Source organism: Dermacentor albipictus, unplaced genomic scaffold (genome assembly GCF_038994185.2).
Source record: "Dermacentor albipictus isolate Rhodes 1998 colony unplaced genomic scaffold, USDA_Dalb.pri_finalv2 scaffold_14, whole genome shotgun sequence".
NCBI lineage: Eukaryota > Metazoa > Arthropoda > Arachnida > Ixodida > Ixodidae > Dermacentor > Dermacentor albipictus.
The window spans coordinates 1,471,476-1,491,577 of NW_027225568.1; the positions used below are offsets into that span (position 1 = coordinate 1,471,476).

General features: G+C 47.2%; 1 protein-coding gene across 1 annotated transcript in view; it reads left to right on the forward strand.

Annotated features, from left to right (window-relative positions):
* cm (AP-3 complex subunit carmine) overlaps positions 1 to 20,102 on the forward strand; it is a 140,062-nt gene that overhangs the window by 34,076 nt on the left and 85,884 nt on the right. The window contains exons 6-7 of the mRNA XM_065447681.1: positions 397 to 510; positions 7,090 to 7,163. Of these exons, the coding sequence (XP_065303753.1) occupies positions 397 to 510; positions 7,090 to 7,163 (188 nt within the window). The remainder of the gene's footprint in view (positions 1 to 396; positions 511 to 7,089; positions 7,164 to 20,102) is intronic.

Here is a 20,102-nt window from a genome sequence, read left to right on the forward strand (position 1 = left end):
GTGTGATCATTATGCGAGTAGATATGGTATAACTGGGTAGGTATGGTAATGAAGCCTACCTTATTTGCTGTGTAACTTTTGGGTGAATTGAAGTCAGGGTTAGACACTTATTCGACATGCTACCTGGGTATGCATGACTTACTTTGTGGGAAACCTCTTGGGAGCACTTATTTTAACGATACATGCGAACTTAGTAGTGTGGGTCTAATTAATGTGCCTTTGTGCAGCAGAGAATTACCCAGTTGTCTTTTTTGCTTGTTCAGGAGGGTTCTTTTTAGTTAAAGTTGTTTATTTTGGCCGCTTCTTTCAATGTAGATCACACAAAATATTTCACCTTTTAGATGCAGAATAGATAATGAAGAAATTGTTGACTCGGAGTCTCCGTTGCTCATGCAGGTGGATTGCTGCATCAAGCTGAGCGGAATGCCCGACCTCAGTCTGACCTTTGTCAACCCGCGCCTCTTTGACGACGTCAGCTTTCACCCTTGCGTTCGCTTCCGGCGTTGGGAGGTAAGTACACATGCAGAATGGTGTTGCCAAAAGCTAGACCGCAATGGCTTTTGTTTCAACTACTGTCATGTCTGCTTTCCTAACTAGTAAGGCGTAATAGCGGCCTAACTGACCATGTGAAAGTGCCCTTAAAATGAAGCCTTCTTCTGGTTTAAGTGCCTTTTTCTGGTTAACCTCCCTGCCTTCTGCTTTTCTCTTCCCTTTTAATGAATCACTGAGAATAGCCAATGGCGACTTAATGGCATATCTTCCTAGCGGCAAGATTTGAAATTCATAAATACCCTGCCAAGGAGGGGGTGGACAGTGTGGCAGGCATTCTTGATAACTTTACCCTGAGCATACGCCTTTTCTGCAACACACAGTGTGCAACAGCTGTGCTCATGTGGGTAGGTACTTTCAGCAAGTAATTGCACTCGGTCAGATCCAGAAATTAGCTGTGATCTTGTACGTTCATGGAGTGGCGCAGGGCCCCGAGAAGTTTGGCAATGAAGCTGACATCAAGGTGGTCTTGTTCACAGCTAAGAGGTTGTCAAAGTTATATGTTTCAAATGTCAGTTTCTAAGGGAAATGAGAGCATGTACAGTCGACTCCCAATAATTCGAAGCCGCTTAATTGAAATTTTCGGTTAATTAGAAGTGAAGTGCTGGTCCCGTCAGTTTTGCATGTAATCCTATAGAAGAAATCGCTCAATAATTCGAAGTCCTCATCCAGTAATATTGTATAATTGGAAGTTAATTTTCAGCCAGGATCCTCAAGGTGACCGTTATTCTTTGGTAGAATGTGCAATTTTTTAAGTGTTGCAACAGTTCCCTGCTCCGCGTTGGGGTCATTGCCACCGCAGCCGCCCGCAGCGCCATCCTTCTTGGAGCGGCGCGATTATTCATTGCTACGGCTGCCGTGGCCTCCGCGATCAACTTCGGTGGGAGGCGAAGCGGCTCCTGCCGGAGGCCACGCGTGGCCGGAGCTGATTGCGGAGGCAACGCAGGTGCCATAGGTGCACGCAGCACCGCATACTGGCAGTGGCGAGATTGTGCGAGATTAGTCTTGTAGCGTGCGCAGCGTATGTCGAGGCGTGTGTTGGTCGGGCGCCTTTGTTCGGGTAGCACGTAGGCTAGGTTGTTCCACGGGTGATTCGGAATTGACTGTACCTAGTCAGGCTGTTTATAGCCACGGCAAACCGTGGCTCTTATCGCGCGCTCGACCTGGCAATGAAAGTCGAGGTTTTGAAGGAAGTTGAAAAGGGAGGTGCCGCCAAACAAGACATAGCGCGGAAGTACGGGATCAAGCCGAACACGCTCTCAAACTACATCAAGAACAAGCGCATAATAATGGATGCATTTGAGAATGACAAGTTCAAGACTTCTCGGAAGCGAATGCGCACCGGCGCTTACCCAGAGTTGGAGAAGGCTCTGCTGGTTTGGATTAGGGAGGCCAGGAGCAACAAACTTCCTCTCAGCGGAGACATCGTTGCGATGAAAGCCCGAACGCTTGCAGCAATGTTGGGGATCGATGACTTCGTTTCGTCAGATGGATGGCTGACGCGCTTTAAAGATCGCTATGACCTGGTTTTCAAGAGCGTGTGTGGTGAAAAGGCATCCGTTAACCAGGAAACATGCGCCTGTGGAAGGATGGAAAGCTGCGTGAATATCTCGCCAAATACAGACCGGTAGACATCTTCAGTGCAGATGAGACTGCACTCTTCTATCGGCTTCTACCAGAGAACACCCTGACATTCAAGGACGACGACTGTGCTGGGGGCAAACGCAGCAAGGAGAGAGTGTCGGTGCTGATCGCGGCAAAAATGACTGGCACGGAACGATGTCGGTTACTTGTGATCGGGAAAGCCGCGAAGCCGAGATGTTTTAAAGGCGTGAAGACACTGCCTGTGGACTATGAGGCGAACAAAAAAGCGTGGATGACGGCCGAAATCTTTAAGAGCTGGATAAGCAAATTGGACCGCAAGTTTGCTGCTTCGAACCGCAAGGTGTTGTTCCTTGTCGGTCACTGCAGTACTCACGTGAATGTGCCAGCCTTGAGTGCAATACGCCTCGCATTTTTGCCTGCAAGCACAATGGCTGTTTTGCAGCCAATGGACCAAGGCATCATCAAGAATGTTAAAGTCCTGTTCAGGCGGCACCTCCTCGAGCGCATGATTTTGTGTATGGATAGCTCCACAAAGTACGAGGTGAGCCTGCTTAGTGCCATCCACATGTTGGCGCGAGTATGGGATCGTGTGAAGCAAGAAACAATTGCAAACTGCTTCAGGGCTTGCGGTTTTGTGGCAGCTTCTTTGGGGGATGCCTCTGAAATTTCAGCGGAGGAAGAATCAACAAGCGAGCTTGACAACACTGATTTTGGCGATGCTCTCGGGGACATCAATTTTGAAGATTACGTCGCCGTAGACAAGGCGGTCGAAACGTGCGGTGCGCTGACGGATAGCGAAATCGTAGAGATTATTCGGCCCCAGGAAGCGACCGAGGAAAGCGACGATGACGTTGAAGGCGAGCCGCAACCTAAGGCTGCCAATGCAGCTGCGGGCCTTGCTCTCGCTTCTTTGCCGCTGAAGGTAACGCGGAAGAAGCGTTCCTCCACATCTACAGCCTGCAGAACTTGCTTTCAGCAGCGCGATTCGGCAAGAAGAAGCAAAGAAAGATGACCGACTATTTTTCTTCGAGAAAATACTCGATTTCGCCACAAATAAAGTGCTGTTTTTTGTGTTTTGTGCTTAATTGGAAGTTAGTTTAATTCGAAGTTTTTTGCGGTCCCCGTGAACTTCGTATTAACGGGAGTTGACTGTACCAATAAACACCCCAATAAGTATGTTGAATGTGTGCAAGGCATAGTGCACAGAGTCTCGCTATTGTGCAGATGTCTTTACACTAGTCAAGCCAAGCACTGTGTGAACAAGTGTTGAGGGGCACTTAGCAATGCTGGCGATATTTTGATGACTGTTTGTCTTTATTATGAAGTCGAACCCACTTATAACGATACCGCTTTTAACAATATATCAGTTTTAACAATGATAAGCTGCTGCACCTTTGACTTGTATGTTTTTCTTGGTGAAATAACCCGCTTACTACAATGCCCTGGTGCCGCATTATTGGTTATGACGATGAAATCTGGCTGCTGGGTGTCTGACCTGAAACGTAGTGAAATTCGAAATCCTTGAAAAGAAAAAAAAAAGAGAAATTCAAGCTGCTGCACGATGGGCCGCTGCTCTAACAGCTGCTGTGCACTCATTTCCCAGCCATCTCCTCACGGCTCTCTCCCGTCGCCCTTCCATCCCTCCGAACATGACTGGGCTGCGCCCGTAGCTCTACGCCGCCCCACCCTCCTATACAAAAATGGACCTTGCCAACTGCGCCGCAAGCAGATTGCTTGCATGTTGCTCGCTGGCTCGTCATTCAGTGCAGTTGTGCGAACAGCTTAATGCTTGCGTTTGTTTTTGTTGGTTGTGTTGAAGTCATTCCTGACCACGCGGTTTCTCAACTTCGCTTGACTCGCCGCTGAAACGGAAGATGGCTGATCCGCCCACTGATCATTGACAATGCATGCCGTAGCCGGTGAAAAGAAAGCGCACGGCTATAGATTTGGAAACTAAGTGCTTCTAACCAATGAGATGATGAGCTTGCATCGGATAGCAATGGCAACGACGGCAGCGATGACGCGGTAGGGCAGGCTATCTCAACGTTGTGCTCACAGGTGGCCCGGCATGATTCAGTCCCTCTGGGGCATTTTCGCGAGGAACCTTCTGCTGCACTACGTGGAGTGCATTGATGCCTTGGAGAAGGATGTCTGCAAGCTTTGGTAAAGCATGCACGGCTGACGGCCATAGGCTTTTCTTGTGTGAGCCAGTGAGAAGTATGGGGCGAGATGCTTGTGGTGATCTCTTCTCAGCGTTTCTTCTGGATTTCTGAAGCACACAGGCTGCCGCAGCAGCCTTCTCGCAATTTTTAAAAGGCCCCTTTCGGGGCCACCAAAGTGATGCCTTGGCGGTGCTCTCATATTACTTGCCACCCGTGACACCTCCTTGCAGTTGTAGCAGTGCCATTCTTTAACGCCAACAGCCATGGCTTGTCACATGCGGTCGGAGCGCCCAGGAAGCAGTTAAACGAGTGAACACATTCAGCAGCTGGGCGGAGAAAGGTGCCTATATAGTTTTCTCATATCAGTTCTGCCATCCCCCTATTTTGATTTCTTCATGTAATCCAGTTATAACAATTATCGGTTATAACAATGGAATTTTCGTGGCACTTGAATATTCTTATAAGTGGGTTTGACTGTATTGTAACCCCAAGCGCTATAGTCACTTGATTGTAAACATGTTGCCTGTTGATATACAGTAAAAGCTCGTTAATTCGAACTTCAGTAATTCGAATTTCCGGATAATTCGAACTGTACGATTTGGTCCGGCCAAGCTCCATAGAAGTCCATGTATAAAAAAGCCCGTTAATTCGGACGTGAGTTGGTTCTGCACGGTTAATTCGAACTACGCGTTGCCGCGCCTGGGCGGCGTGCCGCCTGGCACATGGCCAGAGCAGGCCTTGTTGCAAGGCTGCAGCGGCTGAGTTGCCTCCAAAATAGGGAGAGAAGGAAAAAGCGGGTAAAACCGGTGCCAGCACCCGGCGCAGAGGCTGGAGGGCAAGGGGTGACAGCTGTGGCAACAGCTACGCCCTCTCTCTACCTCCGAGAACTGCGGTTTCCGGTTTTGAGCCGCCGATCTCAGAGGCCTAAAAATCTTGTCGTATAGCTGCAGTTGTTAACCGATGGATGGCGCAACCAGCACAAAAAATACAGCGAATCCAGTACATCGCAGCGCCGCTAGCGCTCGAGAATTGAACGAATAGGAGGAGCCTTCGTCAACGTCTTTGTCCTGAACTCGCGGTGGTCTCGGCCGCTTTCGGCAGCCTCGAGTTTTCTGGTTTTCGGCGCGCTTACGACCTTTGTTGTGCGGATCGCTTGAAAAGTTAGGCCTCGGTGGTGTGCTTCGCCGTGCTGACGTGCGGTTTCAGAATGGCGTGCGCCCGCGGTAAATACTGCGCCAAAACACTGAAGGATAAATGCGACATCTTACGGGAAGTGGACGCCGGAGTCTTGTCGAAACAAGAAATCGCCAAGAAGCATGGGATACCGAAGAGCACGCTGTCCACTTATATAAAAAATAAGAGGGCGATTGAAGACGCCTTAGAGGCAGAAGTTGCCAGGGAAAGGAAGAGGATGCGGCTGGCAAAGTACCCCGACCTTCCGTGAAAGGTACGACCTTGTGTTTCGTGCGGTGTCAGGGGAGATGAAGGCTCTTAACTTTGAAACATGTGAAAGTTGGCGCTCCGAGGTCCTACAAGGCTCTACGGATTTTTTCAAACATTAAATTGAACTGGCGCCATGCCCTGCTGCTTCCTGGTCGCGGTGTCCTGTTTTTCTTCATTGCTTTCGTTAGTTCGAACTTCATTTAATTCGAACTGAGATGGCGTCCCCTTGCGGTTCGAATTAATGAGCTTTTACTGTAGTTTACGTGAGTGCACCTTTGGTATTGCTCACTAAAAGGAAGTTGCAATTCCTTGAATAGGCGTGCATGAGTAATATACGTGTGTTAGTAATTTCCGATGTGGCCTTGCAATTTGACACATTGCTTTTGCGTTCTAGGTTGTGTTCTTTTTTTTATATTTATCTACATATGTGTAACTGATTTCTAACATTAAAATCTGTATGAAGCTAATGCTAGTGTTGTGTTCATCAGTTTTGTGCTATCCATAGCCAGGGTTCATCAGAAAGATAGCAGTCAGCATGAAATGCATGTCTTTTCTCTTCTGCGCATTCATGTTAGCATCCACACACCTGCGGTCAGAGAAGAAAACAACATATGCCACTGGACTTGTTCTTTTCTTCTCTAGACATCCTTACCAATTGTCTTTACTGGTCTGCTTTGCTGCAGTGCAAGCTAGTTTCGTATCTTGATTCACTGGTGCCTTCACCATTTGTTCTGTGTGTGCTTTGCTTGTGCACGTGTGTTTTTTTCCCACATGTAGCACACATTAGCTCTGATTATTTGAGTTTTAGTAATAAACGGGATAGTGATGAATATTGCTGTCATGAATAGACAACAAACTTGAAGCTGGCAAGCAGTATCATCAGCTGTGACTTGGTATTAGCTGAAGACCTTTGCACTTGTGTTCTGCAAATGCATATTGTCCATGAGTAGAGGAAGTGTGCCAAAAGTGTAACCATGCTTTATCAGATTGTATTCAGTCTATGCCCTGTTACAGTGGATCTGCATACAGTGGACTTTTCAGTATAGTGAACTGTGCTTCTCACTTTGTTTGGTTTGCCTGTGTTAGCACTGTCTTGCTTTATTGGACTCAGCCATGACAATCAATCTGCTACTATTGACGAAATTTGAATTGCGATTCTTGAGACGAAGCATATATATGACAAGCCTTGCTGTGTTGATGTCTGCTTGCAACGGACTTTGCTGTGCGCCATTTGCTTAACAAAGGCAACATGCTAAGCTTCTTTTGAACGTCAGTGTAGTCAACCGCCAGCTGCTTTGTAAAACATTTACACCTATGCTGGTCTTTGCAGTCGGAACGGGTGCTCTCCTTTGTGCCTCCAGATGGCAACTTCAGGCTCATGTCCTACCACATAGGATCCCAGAGGTAGGAGGAGGCCCTTGGAATTCTCATTATACAGTAGAACCTCATCCATTCATTTTAGGGAAAAGCACGAAAAAGATTGTACTAACTAGGAAGACGTACCACCTGAAGTCAGTAAAACATTTGGCAGACTCAACTGTAGTTAACATCTACGTACTTAGAAGCCTTGCGCAAACGGTTGCGGCTCATTTTACTATTGCGTAGTGTTTCAAAACAATAGGAAAAAATAATGAGCTGGTGGCCAACAGCGGAATGCGATGCTGCTAGAGCAAAACATGACACCCACTTCTAGCTGCCTGCAGCAGGGAATAGCGGTGCATTTGTGTTATCGCCTATTAACATCATGGAGTACGCTTCCAATGATACTACGCCACACGCATTGAAAATTAGATAGGTAGGAGATGCATATCACAATAGTGTTGGCAGTATGTCAAAGATTGGTGGTTGGATTACCACATTCCCCATCCTGGAGGGGATGGGGTGACAATCCCACCCCGCGTATGTTACGGGTGGTTCGGCTGGCTGACCGGTGATAATGCCCACACCTGATCGACCATGGACCCGAGGCATGAAGCAAGAGGTGGCCAAGGAAGAACCAAGTGTTTTAAATAAACCCAAACTCGTATCAGCAAAGTACGAGGACAATCCACACAGGATACACCCATGCACCAAGCGTAGCCAGCCGGCGAGTGGTTATCCCCCACTACAGTCGAAACCCACTATAACGAAATCGCCGCAGAAAGCAAAACATTTCGCTTTTGTGGGAATTTCGCTAGCGCGAGAATGAGGCAGAAAAGACAGGGAAGGAAATTGGCTTGAAAAAAAAAAAAAAGTTATTGCCAAAAGTCAGTCAGCTTACTTTGCCGAGCCTTGCCTTGCAGCAATTTTACTGCTCTCGACTCGCACTGCAAGAAGTGGTCCATTGGCACGTCGTCATCATGCTCACCGAAAAATGATCGAATTACATCGAAGGCATTCAACACATCCCGCGGGTTCGCAGTCCTCTCTTGATTTGGTGTCTGGTGGTCGTCGGCGTCGTCGGCACCTTGGCAAACGCTACTTATGATGACCTCCATCAGTCATCTCTTCATGGACGACAACACCTTCATCCACACGAACGAACTCATCGATGCTGAGGCCATCCGGAACACCATCTGTCACGGCAGAAAGTTCATCCCATGCGTGGGCCAGCGATGGCGGCACTGTGCCGTCAGCACTGTCAACTAGTGCACCTTCAGGCGAATCTTCTTGCGATGCCACTGGATCAGCACATGATGCTTGCCGAGTGGCAATGAAGCCGGCATGATTAAAACAATTAGCTATCACGGCTGGCGACGTCGCAACCCATGCGGCGGCCATCATCTCATGCGACATGAACATGTCCACTACGGTGGGACGCTTCAACTGGAGGTTCAGCAGCAGACGCTGAATCAGCCTCTCCTTGTAGGCGCACTTGACGCTATGAATGCCGCGTTGATCAAGCGGCTGCAGCACGGAAGTGCAGTTCGGTGGAAAAAAAACCAAGCGCACGTTTCCCAGTTCCACGTCATCGACATGATGGGCACTGCAATTCTCAAAAAAAAGGCAGACCGATCTGCCTGCCTTCCGCATGTACGTATCGAAGGCCTCGAGCCAGCTGCCAAATATGGCCCGGGTCATCCATGCCTTCAGGTTCGCGGTGTACTGTACGGGCAGCCGACGATTTCCCTCGAAGCAACGATAGACCGTGCCGACTACGGTGCAAGCAGATTGCTCGCATGTTGCTCGCTGGCTCCTTATTCAGCGCAGTTCCTATGGCAGTTCTGTGAACAGTCTAATTGCTTGCGTTCGCCTTTGTTGGTTGCGTCGAAGTCGTTCCTGGCCACGCGGTTTCTCAGTTTTGCTTAATTCGCTGCCGAAATGCAAGATGGCTGATCCGCCCGTTGATCTTCGCCAGTGAAAAGAAAGTGCACGGCTATAGATTTGGAAACTAAGTGCTTCTAACTGATAAGATGATCGTCGCGAACGTGCTTGCATCAGGTAGCGACGGCGATGACGGCAGCGATGACGTGGTAGGGAAGGCTTGCCTCAACATTGTCCTCACAGGAGGCCTGGCAGGTGATTCAGTCCCTCCGGGGCTTCGTTTTCGTGAAGAACCTCCCACTGCACTACGTGGAGCAGGATGTCTGCAAGCTTCGCGTAAAGCCCGTGTGGCCGACGGACATAGGCTTTTCTTGTGTAGGCAAGTGAGAAGTGCATGGCGAGATGCTTGTGATGATCTCTCCTCAGCGTTTCTTCTGGATATCTCAAGCTGACAGACTGCCGCAGCAGCCTTCTCGCAATTTTTAAAAGGCCCCTTTTGGGCCCACCAAAGCGATGCCTCGGCGGTGCTCGCATATCGCTTGCCACTCGTGACACATCTTTGCAGTTGTTATATCAGTGCGATTCTTTAAAGGGACACTAAAGGCAAATATTAAGTCTACCTAAAGTGTTAGATTAGTGGTTGAGAACATCTAAGGCATCAATATTGTCGCGAACAGAGCCTTAATAATTGAAAAATTGAGGCAAATTCAGGGACATGATTAGAGAATCGCTCGGGACATTCAAGTATTGTAGCGTTCCTAGTTAAAGGACACAGTAGACTTAAAGCATTGCTGTGGAACTGGCGTCCATCTCGTCTACATTTATTTCTCACTTCTCTCTTCTCTTCTTCTGTCCCCCCGGTTCCCGCGCTTCTTCATCTTCTATTCGAAGGCTCATACCGCTTCACCCTTCCAGGTTTCTTTTGCTAACCCCTCCTGGGGTAATACTTGAAAACGTTTCCAATCGAAGCACATTCAACTGAGCCCCGTTCACCAATGTACCACACAGTCTTCAATATTCCTTTCTGAGTGGCTGTCTTTGTCACAGAGTAAGGACCATAAAATTTGGCACTGGATTCTCTTACTCCTTTCCTAACTAGGATGAGGTCGGCGACTTGAATGTCACCGACCTCATCCTAGTTAGAGAATATCCCAACGGTTTAACCAGTTGGGATATTCTCTCGACGGACTCTTGTTTCGTGCTTTTGGTAGTCCCATCAAATACTCTTCCAAGAAACACAACTTTTCTTTGAAAGAATGCACTTTTCTTAAAATTAACCTTGAGTTGTGCCAAGCTCAAGGCATTTAATACCTGAGAAAGGTGTTCCTGATGTTCAGCCTCTGTTTTGGAGAAGACGATAATATCGTCTATGTACACGTTACAAAAGACACCCAGAAAAGGCTTTAGGACTTCGTTCATAATCTTCTGGAACCATGCTGGCGAGTTTTTCCAGCCGAAAGGAAGCCGGTTATACTCGTACAGATCAAAGGGCGTGATAAAAGCAGTGTACATTTTTGTTTCTTCGGTTAGCGGGATCTGCCAGAAACCTTTGCACAAGTCAATGCGTGAAAAAATCCGGTAACCACCTGTCTCATCTATAATCGTGTCTATCTTCGGCATGGGAAATGGTATAAGGTCTGTTTGGCGATTGAGAACCCTGTAATCTGTGCACAGTCGGAAAGTTCCATCTTCCTTCGGCGCAATAGTTATGGGAGAAGCGAAGGGTGACACCGAAGGCCGGATTATATCGGCGTCTAGCATCTCCTGCAATTCTTTCTTCAACCATATCTTACGTTCTCGTGACATGTTATAAGGTGATTTTCGGATGACGGTCTTGTCAGTTAGTTCGAAAGGCACCTTGTGCGACTTCATCTCTTGTGGATAGCTTCCTACGCATACCAGTTCAGGGTAGGTCGTTGCAATATCTTCCGCGCACTTGACAATTCGCAGGTTATCTTTTCTATCTTGCTGTGTCTCTTCCCTTGATAGTCCTTCCACTAAAACTGCATCGTCCCAATATACGTTGATTTTTAGTTTCTTTATGTCTGGTCTGGATAGCAGAAAGTCGTACGTCACCCCCGTTATCACCAGTACGTCACTCTCTATTTCATGACCTTGGAACTCGATGTTTACTGAGGCCCACTGATTATGCATTGTCACTTTTCCATCGTACCCTTGCACCCGTAGTACTCTTCCACTATGCAGGTGACTTGAATCTACCAGCTTGGCATTTATTATAGACACAGAAGCACCGCTGTCAACCAAAGCCATCATATGTCTATTTCCCACTTTGACAGGAATGTGAAGTAAGCTAGAGCAAGTTAAATAAACAGTCTCAGTTGTGGTCATCGGGTCGGACTGATCACCCTTGTTTATTAGTTTTTTGTTGTCGGAGACTCTTGAGCGTCTGAAAGTATGGGGACAGGGTCGTTGTCGACGTTATTCACTCGACCTCTGGGAGCACGCCAACCCAAGCTCTCTGTACTGCCTGCAAGGCGGCTCGGTTCTCGCGGATTACGGCTTGACCAATCCACGCCGGTCCGTCTGAAGCGACTGCTTGAGCCAGCGGTTATATTTTCGTCTGAAGTAGATGGTATGTCGTGAAGGCACTCCAAGAGCCCGTCTATAGTTTTAGGTGATCGTGCTTGCGCTATCTTCAGGACTTCCGCGGGCAATCCGTGCATTATTAGAGCTACTATGGCAGAAGGAGGAAGCATAGGCTCGGCCAGCTTTAAAAGGCGGCGTTTTTCAAAGAAATACTCGACGGGGGAGCCCTGCGTGAACTTGAAATTGAGCGCGGCGTCCCATCTTTGCACTGGGTTGCTTCGGAATGTCTTCAAGAATTTTTCCTTCCACTGGTGCCAAGAGTTGCCAACATCTTCAATAATGTGCAGATCGTACCACTTACGTGCAACACCTCTTAAATAACTACGCATGTTGGTAATTTTGTCCTCATTAGAGTGCCATTTGTTCTTCCCAGCGGCATATTCATAGAATTCAAGCCAACTTTCTGGGCTTGAAGACTTGCCGTCGAAAGTATCGGGTTCGACAAATTTAGTCGCCGGCTTCTCAGCGTTTAGAGAGCTTATAAGTGACGTCACCAGTTGGTTTTGTTGCGCCATCTGTTCTTGTTGTAGCTGAAGAGCTTTCAAAACGAGGCTCACCTCTTCTGTCGAAGACCGTGATGCAGTGTCCTTTCGACGCATGGGTTCAAGAACTAATTCGTCGAAGATCGCCAGACGCAAGTTCACTTTCACCGCACCCTTCCGACGTAGTTCAGCAATGTCTATGGAAGCCTTCTCTAAAACCAGGTTCACGAGGTCTGCCGAGTTGAGTTCGCGAGGTAGTTCCACCGCTGGTTCGTCTTGAGCTTGGTATCTCGAAAAGATGATCTTCTCTGCGGAGGTCTCCTCGAGGAAAAATGTCACCCACATGTTGGAGTCAGTTGTCGGCTGCGCCAAAATATTGTAGCGTTCCTAGTTAAAGGACACAGTAGACTTAAAGCATTGCTGTGGAACTGGCGTCCATCTCGTCTACATTTATTTCTCACTTCTCTCTTCTCTTCTTCTGTCCCCCCGGTTCCCGCGCTTCATCTTCTATTCGAAGGCTCATACCGCTTCAAAGTACTTGCCCGTTGACAAAAGCACTCCTCAGTTAAATTGTGTCACAGGTACGCAACCACTCGTAGCACAAATCACCTTCTATTGTATTATAAGATGAAATAAATGCTGCTTGTCCAGTTCTATTTTACTTTAAGAAAAAAGAACTCATTGAAATGACCCTGACAACAATGCAGGCAATCGAAAGGTTTCGTTTTTGCTCGACTCCGTGCCACCCATGCTTTTGCGTTTCAGTATTTATTGCGTAATGCCGCGCTGGTTTTGCTGGCTCGTGAAACTCGCACAAACTGCAGGTAGCAGAGAATTCAACTTCCATGTGATGTCGCTGGATGCCCAAACGGTCCACGCCACTTGACCAAAAATCAGCTGCAGCACTGAATCCACCGCTATAATGAACAAGAAGGCTTTCCGCCGCTCTGATGATGATGATGATGATGCAATGTAGCTTCACCCTTTGCCACGGGCAGGCATGCCAATTGCGCGCCCTAGTGATGAAAAGAAGAAAAAAAACACACAAAACCTGTCTTGGCTCGGTACCGCCGTCTGTCAGGCGCTATTAGGGTGGTGATGGTCTATGCAACATCACCACACCCCCAGTTGAGTGGCGAGAGATTTGAATTTAAATAAAGGTATTTGGGCCCTTCAGATGCAATTTTCTCACGAACATATTTTCTTGGCACGAAACAAGCGTTGTGAAATTTCTGGAATGGTATTTAAATAGTTCACGTCGGCTTTGTATTTGCCTTTAGTGTCCTTTTAACGCCGACAGCCGCGGCTTCTTATGCGCGATCAGAGCGCCCAGGAAGCATTTAAATGAGTGAACAGAATCAGCAACTAGGTGGAGGAAGGTGGTGGGGAGGGGCGTTGGCCTCCCTGCCTATATAGTTTTCTCATATCAGCTCTGCCATCCCCCTATTTCGATTTTTTCATGGAACCTAGTCATAACAATCATCGATTATAACAATGAAATTTTTGTGGCACTTGAATATTGTTATAAGTGGGTTGGACTGTACACATAACTCTTACAGGACCACAGCGTCAGTTTGAATAAGCCGGAAGATCGAATTAGGCGTGTTTGAATTAACAAGATCCGTGTGTATATATAATTCACTTAGTGACTGAAATGAGGCCAAGCCGAATTCACTCGAAGTTAGAATCAATAGCAGTCATGCGCAGCAGCGCCTATATTCAGTCACTGAGTAAAAAAAGAAAACAAAAAATGCACCCAAGATTATGACACTCCCCGATGCGAAATTTGAGTGCAGCTCTGTACGTGTTTTCATTTCGCAGTATATTGGCTGGTGAGGACAATCTTTCTCATGTGTCACGTTGCAAACAGAGCAAAGTGTGGTGTGACTGCCTCACTGATAGGGAGATCGCGAGAGGCAGCGCATGTGTGACGCTTGGGCACGATTCACTGCCGCAGACAGACCTCTACTCATGCAGCACTTCGTTTCCATATATGGTATCGGTGGTGTCATTGGTGAACAGACAATGCGTGCTACTCTGCCGCCATCTTGTAGCCATCGTCGCCACAAAGCATGTCTTGTACAACACTATGGTTTTCTTCTCATACTTTCACCATACCCTGCTCCTCCGCTTTCCGCCTCATGCTTCCGCTGCACTCCCTCCTCCACTTTCCTCCTCGCTCTCTGCTGTAGCAACCTTTCATCCCCCACTGCGCTTCGTGTTCACTCTTTCATCCTTTGCCGTGCTCGTTCGCTCGGTTATGCCTAAGTGCGCTGACACTCAACGCAGGAACAGGCGCCCAAGAGCTGCGTTCTAAAGGAAACGCTGCAGTTTCGCTGGAAAGGCGAAGCAGTATTATGATAGTGAAGTATAAGGCAGTTCCATGAAGGAAGAATGTTACCATGTAAATCTGTATAAGGATGCACACATGTAGGGCTGCACCCTCAACTTAACAGCCAATATTTTGAAAAATGCAGCCAAGAAGCAATTGTGTTTGGTACGCTGATTCCAATTGTGCTGAACAACAAATTTTCACGGGCAGCATACTTTGTGCGTTGCTGCTACATGACGAGCGGAGGCGATCGTGGTGGTTTACGACGAATTTCATGCTCGTAGTTGGAAAAACTAGATCAAATGGTCTGATCCCATGTAAGGCTCGTCAAAATCGTGACAAAAAAGAGGAACTCTTACAAGAGTCTATACATTCGTTATATCGGCCATATAGATTGCAGTAAACATTCACTTATTAATTAAAATAATAAGCATAGTGTAATGCATGAACCATGTAAACCTTTAAATTAACTAGGGTGTAGGATTGGGCTTGTTGGTGATCGGTTGGTGCGCTAGTGTGTGGCTATATAACTTGCTATGCTTTCTGAAAAGAAAATAAACTGTTGGAAATTAGCGCTCTGTTCTCTTTTCTGACCCCTCAGCTGTCCTTGCACTGTTATTCAAACTTTAATACCTTTAAATGTCTCACTGGATGACCACGAGCACTCGCTGTCACTACACTGGCATTATGAAAAACGTCGGCAGCAGGGGCGAATGATTCATACAATCACGTGACTCGTCGCAACTCCAAAAATGAGATTCATCATCTGCCTATTTTTATGCCCACCATAGGACAGCCTCAGTCAGCAATCTCCGATTACCTCTGTCTCTTAAAGGGCCCCTGAAACGGTTCGGTCAAATTTTGTAGACGCGTAGGGTACAGCTAAAAATCATTCGCACCGCAATTTGTGTAAAGCGTCTCATATTAAGAGAATTATGGACAATTACAAGTTACCCTCCTCCATAGCCATGCATTTTCTCCTCAACTCGTTCGCCGAGGGATCAGGGCTAAGCTCCGCCTTCACTGGCTCTGTGTCATGATGGCACGTTGTGTCGTCTACTTCCGGTTCTCTAGGAGCGCGCGCGCGAAGCCTTTCCAACCTTTCCGCCAGCTGCTTGGCAGTCGACCCCAAGCGAGAGCTATCGAAGCAACATGTGTTGCGAGCGTTCTGTTTCAGCGCTGAACGTGTCTGTTATTCCAGTAACCACAGGCGAGCTGGGTGTTTCAATGGATGGCTGCACGCATAAACTCAAACTTATGAAGAAACTTTAGTGTAGACGTACGTGAGTGGCCTGATCGGTCTACACAGTCCAGCCACCTGGTGGTGCAGAGCTTAACCAGCCAAACAAAGCGCTAATATTGCTCTGACCAAGTGCAAAACATTTTAAACATTTACAAAAACGATGTGTTAATCATTACACTCCTGCGAAAAATATACACCAGCAGCAAAGAATACATTTTGTTACTGCTACTGTGTGTGGTTGAGCTCTGTGCCACCAGGTGGCTTCACCGTGCAGACCATTCACGTTTGCACTTCTGCTCATCCCGTGAAACGGCACGGTCAAACGGCCAGGCCCTGTCCCCTTGCACTTGCGTTTACCCGAATACCGGACTCGCAAAACGCTATTGTGGTAGCAATCCTCCGGTCGAGCACCTCGAGCATATCGAGCACCTCGAGCATATCGAGCACCTGACTCGCCCCCAGAATTCTTTCGTGATCTTTTTGCACACATGGTTTCATTCACAAGCGATAAAACACTACTTATAGGCGACTTTAACCTACCAGATATTGATTGGGAGAACGAGTTTCTCTGCACCGGCATTAATTCACACTTAGGTTACTTGCATGACATCATTCTGTCTCACAATCTACAACAGGTTGTGAGACAGCCAACGCGCACCTATGGCACATCAGCAACCATACTTGACCTCGTTTTTGTAAGTTGTTCATTAGAAAACTTTCTTGTCTCGGTTGAGCCTGGAATTTCTGATCATAGTCTGGTATATTTTTCTTGTTCTTTGGAAGTGCTTAATACCAAAAAGATTAAAACAACCACTGTTAAAGATTTTTCTCGTGCCAGAGACGAAAGTGTCTTGGATTATCTTGAAGGATGCCTTGATAACTTTCACACTAACAATGTTACTGTGCTTTGGGATAAATTTAAAGAAATTATCACTCACTGCCTTAGCAACTTTATTCCTAATAAAACTAAAAAAACATCCAAGACTACTCCCTGGATAACGAGAAACATCTTGCACCTTAAAAGAAAAGTTAAGCGCTTGAGACGACGATGTGCCTCACGTGTTTCAATTCACGAAATCCAAAATAAGCTCAACCAAGAAGTACGGCAAGCTAAGCACTGGTATTTTCACCATACATTGCCAAATTTTATTCAAACGGCACCCCAAAAATTTTGGGCTTTTTTAAGCGCAAAAACCAAACCAATTGACCAAATTGTTCACGAGGGCCATGTCATTGTCGAAAAACAACGTATCGCGGAGCACTTCAATAAATATTTTCAGAGTGTTTTTTCAAATTTCGATGGTGTTATAAACCTTAACCGCATGTCATGTAACTCGACCTCTGATATTGTTTCGCAACCTGGTGTTGTGTCGATGCTGCTGAACCTCAAAACTAAATCATCTCCAGGACCAGACAACATACCGAACGCATTTTTGCGCAGATACGCTGAAGCGTTAGCCCCTTTTCTTGTCGTTATCTTCCGTTCGTCGTTATCTTCGTCTAATCTTCCTGCAGACTGGCTAACTGCACGTGTTGTTCCCATACCGAAAAAAGGTGACAAAACCCTAGTAACTAGTTATCGTCCAATATCATTAACTTCATCATGTTGCAAGTTAATCGAACATATTATAGCTAATGAATTAACCAAATTCCTAAGTGACAACAACGTACTGTCCCCACATCAGCATGGTTTCCGGAAGGGTTTCTCTACTGTAACACAATTAACCACAATTATTCACAACTTTGCAAGTGCTCTTGACAAGTCAAGCCAAATTGACATAATATTTTTAGACTTTAAGAAAGCGTTTAACCTTGTTCCTCACAATAAACTTATAGAAAAACTACAGTCGATAGACCTTCCAGCCTATATTATTAACTGGGTGGCGGCTTATCTTTCTAATCGCAAGCAGTTTGTTTCAATTGATAATTACTCTTCTAATTAACTTTCAGTATCCTCTGGAGTACCTCAAGGTAGCGTGCTAGGACCATTACTATTTCTAATATACGTAAACGACATCACTAACGAAATTTCTCATCCTGTTCAAGTTAGACTATTTGCTGTTGTTTAACGAGGTTACTTGCCACGAAGATCAATTAATGCTTAACTCGGACCTTCAAAACATTCTTTCCTGGTGCAGTCGGTGGGGCATGGAATTGAATAGAGAAAAGACTGTTTACATGTCCATAACAAAAAAAATAAACAAAATGTCGTTTGTCTATAACCTCGACTCTGAACCGCTGACCAATGTCAGCCAGTATAAATATCTTGGAATCACAATAACCAGTGACCTCAGCTGGAATAGCCACATTTCTAACGTATGTAACTCGTCTTTCAGGAAGCTTTGTCTCCTCAGGCACAAACTAAAACACGCTCCCTCTGGTACTAGATTACAGGCTTACACTTCACTCATCCGACCGAAACTAGAATTGCATGCATTGTGTGGGATCCCTATAAGAAAATTAACATTAACGCTTTAGAGATGGTCCAACGTAAAGCTGTCAGGTTTATTTTTTCTAAATATCGACTGAGTGACTCTCCTACTAGCATAATGAAAGAACATAATATTCAAACGCTACAAATACGCAGAAAAATACAACGAGTGAAGTTTCTTTTCTTGCTTAAAAACAACTGTTTGTCTCTTGACCCACAGGCTTATGTTAAACCACTTACAGTGCGCCCCGCAGGGGCGTCTGCGTCAGCAGGCGTTTGGTGTGTTGCGACACCACGTACCCGAGCACACGAGGGTTGGACCCTCCCGCGTTTAACCGTGCGTGGCTTAGCCGTGTCCGGGGAAAAGGGGATCCTGGGGGTTGAGCCGATGCTGGGTGTTCGGACCTTTAAGGCCCCCCGGCGGAGGCAACACACCCCTTTGGCCTCGGCTTCACGTAGACGGCACCCCCGGACTGACCCACCCGGGGGAAATCGGTAGTTGCCTTTTCCTGTCTCTCTCTCCCTCCAGCCTTCGTCTTTTTCTCACTTTTTCATCTTTCCTGTCTTCTCCTAGCTTCCGTTTACTTCCAATATTTCCAGGCAGCAAGGGTTAACCTTGTGTGAATAACCAACCTAGGTTATCTCATATTTGGTTATAGTAACAACGTACAGCTGGCGTTTTCAGGACCTGTTTTTACAGTCCCTGCAACGTCCCCTTGTTGGGCTCCATGGTGGGTGGCTGGCGTTATTGCCGAATACTAAGTTCTCCTATGGCAAATTCCTTCCCACCCCTTCTTGATCGCCCTCAGAAAAGAGGGCGCACCGAAGATGTATTCAAGTTCTTTGGTCATGAAAGACCCAACTTCCCACGATTTCATGTTATTCACTCGGAAAAATCAGACACACAAGTACGCACAATCTCCCCATTTCTAGTTTCAAAGTCCTTAACTGAGGCTCTTGGTCAAGGTTACAAGGCAACAAGGATGGCAAGTGGAGATCTCCTCTTGGAGCTCCAGAATCTGAAACAATTTGAGAAGTTATCCAGTCTCGTGTCATTTGGGGACGTACAAGTGACGGTGACTCCGCATCGCACTATGAACACTTCACGCGGCGTTGTCTCAGATGATGACCTGCTTCAGCTGACAGAGGCAGAGCTCCTAGAGGGCTTGCATGAGCAAAATGTTGTTAATGTGAAAAGAATAAAGATGAGGCGCGATGGTAAAGAAACTGCGACCAAACACCTAATTCTCACCTTCAATTCAAGTATCCTACCCGAATCAATCGAGGCCGGGTACATAAAGCTCCGTGTCAGGCCTTACGTGCCTAATCCACTCCGATGTTTCAAATGCCAGCGCTTCGGCCACAGCTCGCAGAGCTGCCGAGGCCGCCAAACTTGTGCTAAATGCAGTGCCAAAGAACACACCACTGAAACCTGTGAGAACGCTCTCCGCTGTGTAAACTGCGATAGGGAGCACGCCGCGTACTCGCGGTCGTGCCCATCCTGGAAGAAGGAAAAGGAAATAGTTACAATCAAAGTCAAGGAAAATATCACTTTCAAAGAGGCACGCAGGCGGGTTTCATACCTGCCCAAGAAAAGCTTTGCCGAAGTGGCGCGTCAGGGGGCAGCGTCACAACGGCCTCCGGCGGCTGTCCGACCCACACGCAGTGAGTTGGCAGTTACGACGTCTGCCCCTGCGGCGGTTGCAGCTAGCGCTGCTCCGTCAACCGTGGAGAGGGGACCATCGATGCCGAAGGTGGGCGCAGCCGAGGCTGCCTCAACCTCCCAGGTCCCTTCCAGCGCTGGCAACGGCCGGCGCAGCCAAATCCCCCAGGGAGCCCCAACGACCTCCGGGCTGGTGGGCGCAGCGGTCTTGCCCTCCAAGGCGGGACTCTCCCTGATAACCTCTCGCTCGCAAGAGCACGCGTCCGGCGCCTCACAAGAGGCAATGGACACAACACTTATCCCCACGGCGCGCCAAGCGCCTAAGGAGCGGCGAGGCTCCCT